The 8078-nt window shown below is 35.5% G+C and overlaps 3 protein-coding genes across 3 annotated transcripts; all 3 read right to left on the bottom strand.

The window, feature by feature from the left end:
• Positions 1 to 288: 288 nt before the first annotated feature.
• On the bottom strand, positions 289 to 2629 carry LOC141666118 (uncharacterized). Its single transcript, XM_074472116.1, has 6 exons — positions 1607 to 2629; positions 1499 to 1518; positions 1203 to 1400; positions 1014 to 1119; positions 834 to 927; positions 289 to 740 (listed from the first exon to the last, which is right to left on the bottom strand). The coding sequence occupies exons 1-6, from the start codon at positions 2627 to 2629 to the stop codon at positions 289 to 291; spliced, it is 1893 nt and encodes a 630-aa protein (XP_074328217.1).
• Positions 2630 to 2635: 6 nt separating this feature from the next.
• On the bottom strand, positions 2636 to 3664 carry LOC141666120 (uncharacterized). Its single transcript, XM_074472117.1, has one exon. It carries the CDS (start codon positions 3662 to 3664, stop codon positions 2636 to 2638), a length of 1029 nt encoding a protein of 342 aa, XP_074328218.1.
• Positions 3665 to 6057: 2393 nt separating this feature from the next.
• LOC141666121 (uncharacterized) lies at positions 6058 to 7833 on the bottom strand. The gene is made up of 2 exons (XM_074472118.1): positions 7489 to 7833; positions 6058 to 6957 (listed from the first exon to the last, which is right to left on the bottom strand). Exons 1-2 carry the CDS (start codon positions 7831 to 7833, stop codon positions 6058 to 6060), a joined length of 1245 nt encoding a protein of 414 aa, XP_074328219.1.
• Positions 7834 to 8078: the final 245 nt, after the last annotated feature.

An 8078-nucleotide genomic window follows, 5' to 3' on the forward strand; every position in this document is an offset into this window, starting at 1 on the left:
TCTGAATAATAAAACAAGAAATAATTAGTCACTGAATAAATGAAACTCTACATGAATTAAAATACATTCAAAATTACATATGCATGAATAAAAATGCATTCAAAATTACAACTGGAAAATTTCAAAACAAATACAAAAACAAAATACAAAAAAATTATAAAAGAAAAATTACAAAAGAAAAATGCATTAGTCACTATAATTCATTTACTCAAAAAAATTACAAAGGAAAATTAAATATGTTGATTAAATTATAACAAGCAAAAAGTACAGAGAGCTAAATTAACAGGATCATTTTTTAACCCAAATTCCCTCAACATTAGGCCTAATACTATGCGCAACGTCTTCATTGGTCACATCAGAAGTAGGGATGTTAGAGCAGAAGGGAGGATGTTCCATGATCGTGTCACCCAAATCATCGTCGTTATACAACTCTTGATAGTCTCTAGTTGTGAAAGTTAACACGATCGACCAAGTAGGATCAACCAGATCTTTAATGTAAAACACTCGGTTGACTTGGTCAACAGAGACATATTTATCCTTCTTATGGCCTTGTCGATTGAAATCCACAAGTGTGAAGCCAAGATCGTCGATCTTTATGCCTTTATCATTCTCTGCCCATTTACACAAGAAGAGTGGAGCTTTGAACTCATGGTAATCCAACTCCCATACTTCCAAGATTATGCCATAAAAGGTCATATCACTCTCAATGGGGTTTAAATCTTTCGCACTGGACACCTGGACTGCCTTAGCAACCACAGAAACTCCACTGTTTTGAACAACTCGCGCATCATCTCGGTCTTTCGTAAAGTATCAGACTCCATTGACTGAAAAACCTTGATAAGTTAAAACAGAAAATGATGGTTTTCCAGCGAGCCATCGTATCGTCTCTGAAATAGCATCGGGATTTCCCTTCATTTCACTACTTACCTATACATAATATTATATAATAAAAAAATCCATCAGTTGAAAACTACAACTAACAACTATATAAGTAGACAATACACAAAACCTACTTTTTTTTCAAACCAATCGGCAAATAGCCGATTGTGCTCTCCCATGAGCCAATGAACACTTTTTTTCTTCCCTCGGTAAATTTCATCCAAATACTCCTTGTGCATTCTGAGAATATGCATAAATATTAGAAATAACCCACAAAAATTACATCTTCAAACAAATAGGACAAGTTAATAAAATAAACGTACACGATATAGGAATACACTTCATCATTGTTTTGAAGGACATGCAGATGAGCCTCATCTCGCTCTTTTTCTTCCACGACCTTTATTATCGCGGCAGATAATGGACCATATTGCTTGCCTTGCTCAACTGGAATGCCGGCAGTTGTACAAGTCTGGCTCATAAATTCTGTGCAGAATTCTACTGATTCTTCTTTAAGGTAGCTTTTTTCCATACAACCTTCAGGATAATATCGGTTTCGTACGTAGCTCTTTAGCACTTTATTGAATCGTTCGAAGGCATACATCCATCTATAAAATACCGGTCCACATAAACGCACTTCTAGGACCAAGTGGACAATAAGATGTAACATTACATCAAAAAATGATTAAGGGAATATTTTTTCTAGATTGCATAAGGTTATTATTACATCTGACTGCAATTTATCGAGTTTCGAGACATCGACAACTTTGCTGCATAAAGCATTAAAAAAGAAGCACAGTCGTATGATTGTGACCCTAACATTTTTTGGGAGAACGGATCGAATGGCAACAGGGAGGAGTTGTTGGAGAAGGATATGGCAGTCATGGGACTTAAGCCCGTATATCTTCAAATCAGACATGGATACACAATTTTTTATGTTTGATCCATGTCCAGAAGGAAGTTTCATAGACATGAATGAGTTCAACACTTTCTTTTTTTCAACCTTCGACAAAGTAAAAGGGGAAGGAGGTAGATAGGTCTTCTTTTCTCCTACTTGAGGAGCTAAATCATGTCTAACACCCATATCAATCATATCACGACGTGCCGCCTCACTATCTTTTGACTTTCGCATATTTAATAACGTCACAAGCAGATTATCACACACATTTTTCTCGATGTGCATAACATCGAGACAGTGGCGAACATGATGATATTTCCAATATTCTAACTCAAAGAAAACAGATTTTTTCTTCCATGGACATTCCACCTTCTTTGACTTCTTCACCTCTTTTCCAAAACAAAAATCAATTCGTTCCAGATGCGCTAACACTTCTTCTTCGGAAAGGGGTTGACATGCGTTCCCCAACTCTTGTTGTCCGTTAAAGGCCGCCTTCTGCCTCCTATAAGGGTGCTGTCTAAGCAAATAACGGCGATGACCTTGGAAGCACATCTTCCTACTGTGACTTAAATATTTAGCCACAGTATCGTCACCACAAATTGGAAAACTCTTATAACCCTTATTCACGCAGCCTGACAAGTTTCCATATGCTGGAAAATCATTTATAGTCCACAATAAAATTGCTTTTAGAGTGAAATATGATTTACTATAGGCGTCATAAACGTTTGGTTCACCTTCTTCCCAAAGTTTTTTCAGATCATCAATCAACGGTTGTAAATAAACGTCGATGTTATTTCCCGGCTCATGTGGACCAGGATCTAAAACTGACAATATCATGAACTTCCTTTTCATGCATAATCACGAAGGAAGATTGTACGTTACCAACACTACTGGACAGCATGTATATCGATTGACTAACCCATTAGTATGCGGGTTGATACCATCCGCTGATAAAGCCAACCTAATATTCCTAGATTCACTACCAAAGGCAGGCCACCGGTAATCGATGTTCCTCCAAGAAGGAGAGTCGGCCGGATGTCGCATCTTGTCATCATTTATTCGCTGATTTGCATGCCAAGTCATGAGTTCAGCAGTAGAGGGAGATTTAAATAACCGTTTAAATCTTGGAATTATAGGAAAATACCACATGACCTTGGCTGGAACATTGACCCTAAGTTGGCCATTCTTCCGTACTTTCCAACGTGACAGCTTGCAATGAGGACACTGAGAAGCATCAGAATGTATGCCCCTATACAGTATACAATCATTGAGACACGAATGAAGTTTTATATACACTAGACCTAAATCGGATAAAGTTTTCTTCGCTTCATATGCGTTAGGAGGCAACACATTATCTTTGGGAAGGATCGAGCCAACTGAAGAGAGCAGCTCAGTAAAGGCAGTGTCGCTAATACGAAACCTAGCTTTCCAGTTGTGCAATTTTAACACTGACTCTAACTTTGTGCACTCGCTGCCCTCAAACAACGGTTGTTCCGCATCAACAACAAACCTTTGAAAATCATATGAATCCTTATCGTAATTACCCGAATTAAAAGCCGCTTCACAAACTTCAACAGTTTCTGATGCAACAAAGTGCTCTATAGGTTGGTCTGAAGCAGGACGTGTACTACCTATAGAAGACCTAGTACTCCTAGTAGATTTTTCTTCATACCAAATCCAATCAACATACCCCAAACTAAAACCATGATCGTAGATATGTCCCCTTATGATTTTGATTGAGAATTTTTTAAAATTCACACATCGACCACATGGACAAGGAATTCTTTTAGGATCTTTACAATTTTCTTCAGCGAAAATCAAGAATTCTTCGACGCCAATTTCAAATTCTAAAGAATCCCTATCTTTCGATATCCACGACTTATCCATAAATAAAAATGTATGACCAGCAATCTAGCAACCTAACCACCAGATGGTCATTTCAACATCAAAGCGCGAATTAATCAATACAAGTGCACATATTCAAGTGCATATAAACAAAACCAAGAAAGTCAACATTGTTTAACTAGCATAATCAATACAAGTGCACATATTCAAGCGCGAATTAATAACAAACATGCCCTTAAAAAATTGAAAGATTTTACAGAAATGACAACTAGTACATTCATGGCATCTCATCTATTAAAAGAGAACGATACACTAAATCTGATACATAAACAACAATCCAAATCAAATAGTATATACATAAATAATGACAGATCGGTTACTGGTGAATCCCTTCCTATATAATGTATACAAAAAAAAGGAAAAAAGCAAACGAATAAGAATTTCTAACCTTCTTCTTGAAGTAAAATGTACAGGCACTGTCAAATTTCGAGACTTGATGAGATAATCTGCAAATGGACAAAATCGAATTTAAAAACATACTATTACTTAAAACTTTAAACGGACAAAAATCGGAAGATATCAACCAGAAAAGAAAAATACATGCAAATATCAAACCTAATTGATATATTTAGGCAAACCCAAATATATATACACAAGAACACAAACCTAATTTATGTTAAAAAAAATGCAGATTTATGTAAATATATATACATGCATATTTAAAACAACTCAAGAAAAAATATAAAATTTGAGTACAAACCTTATTTGGCTCAATGAATTTCAAAACCTGTTCAAAAAGGAAAAAACCCATTAAAATTTATGAACAAACCCTAATTGAACAAATGTAACCTAATCGAACATACAAACCTAAATGAACAAACATACCTGTTCAGAAATTCGGGTTTCTCGTAGATGGATTTTGATTAACTGATGGTGTTCTTCAATTTGGGGTTTAATTAAAACCTATGTACTTATTATAAACTGATATAGTGTGTGTGAGAGAGAGACAGGAAAAATAATTAGGGGGGAGAAACGGGTTTTTTTTTGGTTAGGGGGGGAATATTTGGGGAATAAGGGGGGAAAGTTTCCGCGTTTTTTTTAATTTTTTTTAAGTTAATCATCGACAACGGTTGTAAAATACAACCGATGTCTATAAAATAAAGACATCAGTTATATAGAAAACCGATGTCTAACTAACGTTTTTCATTTTTGAAAAATAAGTATAGACATCGGTTATTTTCTGGACCGATGTCTAAAACAATAAGTAATATTGGTTTTAAAATAACCGATGTCTAAATGAACTTTAACATCGGTCGTCTGAGCAACCGATGTCTAAGGACCGATGTCTATTGACAGAATTCTAGTAGTGAACAATCACAAATGTCTTCCAAATGGACATAACTAATAAGCTTTAGAAAATACAGTACAACAACAAACAAAGAACAATAATAGGCACAATTGAATCATGACGTCTAAAAAACAAAAAATTAGACCCTCTATTGTTGTTTTACTAACACAACCAAATCAACACATTTAAAAAACAAAAGGTATTAGCAGTGACTACCCTGCAATATTCGTATTTCATGAACTGTAAACATAGTTCCTAAACTATAATAAACTGATGATGCAACCATTCCAGAAACTATGAAAACAATCCCTGAATCTAAAATAATAAAAAGACACCCTTGCATTTAAGAAATAATAAAACAACCACTGAATTTGCAGTCAAATAAAATCCAACAAATTGAAACATAAACTCCAACAATAACTACAATAAAACCGGACAACAGTACTTATGAATCAAGTTCAAATTTAAGAAAAATTAAAAGAAGATAGGTAATTTTTCAACTCATAGAAACTAAAGCCCGTCAAATGAGGATTGCAATTGTCTTCTTATTTTTCTTAACTTCAGATATCTCTGTAAGTCCATGTTCACTACAAACATCTTCCTGTAAAGAAAAATATGAAAGGAACAATCAGGACATAAAAATTTTGAGAAATTACTCCTACCGCATAATAACATGGTAAGCATATATGATAGTTAACTAGAAAATATTTATGTCATAAAAAAATTTCTATATACTTTAAATGTTAGTGTTAAACATACCAATAAAAATGTACTATGGATTACTAGAAGAAGCTCCGCTAGAAGATGTTCCCTTACTTCGTGCCAATACTCTATAATCCATATTATTTTTATATCTTGTTGATTTCTTTCTCCCTGGTTTCTTGGGAATATCCTCAATATCGGGCACCACTTTAGGAAATCTATCAAATAAAGGCCAAGAGTCCTCACCCGGCAATGGCTCAAATGCACTTCCATATACATTTCTTGCATTGTCTAGCCTATACCACTTACTTACCAAAGTCATGTAATCTAAATTTTGGTTGGCACAACAAGCTAGCACGTGAGAGCATGGAATATGGAACGTTTGTCATTTGTTACAAGTGCATATCCTTTCCATCAAGTGAACAATGTGCTCTTTTCCACCTTTCTGACCACGCTTCATTGTAGTCACAGTGAAAATCCAAGAATCATGATCAAATACCGTACCATGATGGCCACTTGCACTTTCCTTCCATCTATTAAGCATTTTATTGGCATGAAGAGTGAACAGATTGCCATCAACACATTGTTTCTCTACTTCTATTCGACGCTGATCAAAATAAGCAACCAACTTGTGAAAGATAGTTTTAACCAAAGCAGTGATGGGGAGCTTTCTTCCCACTTTGATTTCATTGTTCCAACTTTCTGCCATATTAGTTGTCATGATCCCAAACCTTTTTCCTTCATCATAAGCCAAAGACCAATGACTTAGTGGCTTATCATCAAACCACTGTTGTGCTCTTGGCTCTGCAGCTATCAATGCATTCCAATGCAAAGTAAACTTAGGCCCCGTAATTTGGCTACACAAAGGAACAATCCTCTCTTTTATTTTGTCCTTTCTGAACTCTTTACCAAAATTTGCAGCCAGGTGTCTACAGCAAAACCGATGATGGCTATGTGGTTCACACCACCCAAGCTCCGAATTATTCATAACTGAAATTATCCCCTTATGCCTATTTGAAATGACACAAACATCTCTTCGCCGGATGACAACCTTATTCTTCAACCTCTCCATGAACCAAGACCAACTAGCTGCATTTTCTCCCTCAACAATTATAAATGCCACCAGCAGAATATGGTTAAAGCCAACAACTGCTGTAGCCGTCAGCAAGACTCCGCCATACTTATCATATAGATGTGTACCATCTATAAGAAGTACATGTATACAATGTGGAAATGCATCTATGCAAGGCTTTAATGCCCAAAACACTTGCTTGAATCTCACCACCTGTTAGAATAAAAAATATTAAAAAACTGCAAGAAAGGTACATTGGCTTAGGGTTTAGGGTTTAAGGTCTTTAGGCTCTAAACCCTAGAGCCTAAACCCTTATGTAATCTAGGGTTTAGGGTCGTTAGGCCCTAAACCCTAGTAACCAGACTATATCTTAATTTAACAACTTTTAATAATTTTGGGTTCACCAATTCCCTAATTGGGTTTTAAAAACTTATAAAAGATTGTAAAAAGATGCATCTATGCAAGGCTTGAATGCCCAAAACACTCGCTTGAATCTCACCACCTGTTAGAATAAAAAATATTAAAAAACTGCATGAAAGGTACATTGGCTTAGGGTTTAGGGCCGTTTGGCCCTAAACCCTACTAATCAAACTATATCTTAATTTAACAACTTTAATAATTTAGAGTTCACCAATTCCCTAATTGGGTTTTAGAAACTTATAAAAGACTGTAAAAAGATGCATAAATGACCTAATTAAGAAAGAATAATGGATGGTTAAAGTGACAAACAAATAATGTAATTACCTCAGCTATAGGCTCTCCTAGATCATGCTCCTTGAAGTGACAATCAACAAATGTGTCATGATTAAATGATTGTAATGCATTCATAAATTTTGGAAGGTACTCATAAGACTCATCAGAAGACTTGAGTAAGGCTTTTTCAGTTATCTCCCTTACATGTCTAATCTTTCGTCTTGTAGGTCTATAACCAAAATGGCTCACGACAGTGGCTTCTAATATCTTCTCAGAGACACCAAGATCTGCACTTATCTGTGTTCTAATCACATGTGCAATGTTTGACGAGCTCAAGTTATAGTGATCTTGCGATATATTTGGGTTGAGGCATGTGTGTGGACCCTTAATTTCCATAATTTCAAAAAAATTATGGATATATCTTTTCCTTGTTCTCAACATCCACACACAACCATTCATCTTTCTCTTGCATTCCACTTCCTAACCCACTGGATCCGATCTCACCACTTTTATCTCTTGGTGGTTTGCAATATGAACATACTTCACTACACGCATCAACTCCTTTTTTGTTTCAAACATCCTTCCTTTTTGCAATGCTGAAGCATTTAAAATATCAACAGATTTGTTCATAACCGGCTGAT

This window comes from Apium graveolens, chromosome 6 (genome assembly GCF_009905375.1).
Source record: "Apium graveolens cultivar Ventura chromosome 6, ASM990537v1, whole genome shotgun sequence".
NCBI lineage: Eukaryota > Viridiplantae > Streptophyta > Magnoliopsida > Apiales > Apiaceae > Apium > Apium graveolens.

What these genes read in the sequence shown, in the direction of transcription:
- LOC141666118 (XM_074472116.1), bottom strand. Translation starts at nt 2,629, where the DNA reads ATGAAAAGGAAGTTCATGATATTGTCAGTTTTAGATCCTGGTCCACAT. An exon ending in GAAGTGTATTCCTATATCGT is followed by an intron (nt 1,120 to 1,202) that starts GTACGTTTATTT and finishes GCATATTCTCAG; the next exon opens with AATGCACAAGGAGTATTTGG. An exon ending in TTCTGTTTTAACTTATCAAG is followed by an intron (nt 741 to 833) that starts GTTTTTCAGTCA and finishes TTGCTAAGGCAG; the next exon opens with TCCAGGTGTCCAGTGCGAAA.
- LOC141666120 (XM_074472117.1), bottom strand. Translation starts at nt 3,664, where the DNA reads ATGGATAAGTCGTGGATATCGAAAGATAGGGATTCTTTAGAATTTGAA.
- LOC141666121 (XM_074472118.1), bottom strand. Translation starts at nt 7,833, where the DNA reads ATGGAAATTAAGGGTCCACACACATGCCTCAACCCAAATATATCGCAA. An exon ending in TAGGAGAGCCTATAGCTGAG is followed by an intron (nt 6,958 to 7,488) that starts GTAATTACATTA and finishes TTATTCTAACAG; the next exon opens with GTGGTGAGATTCAAGCAAGT.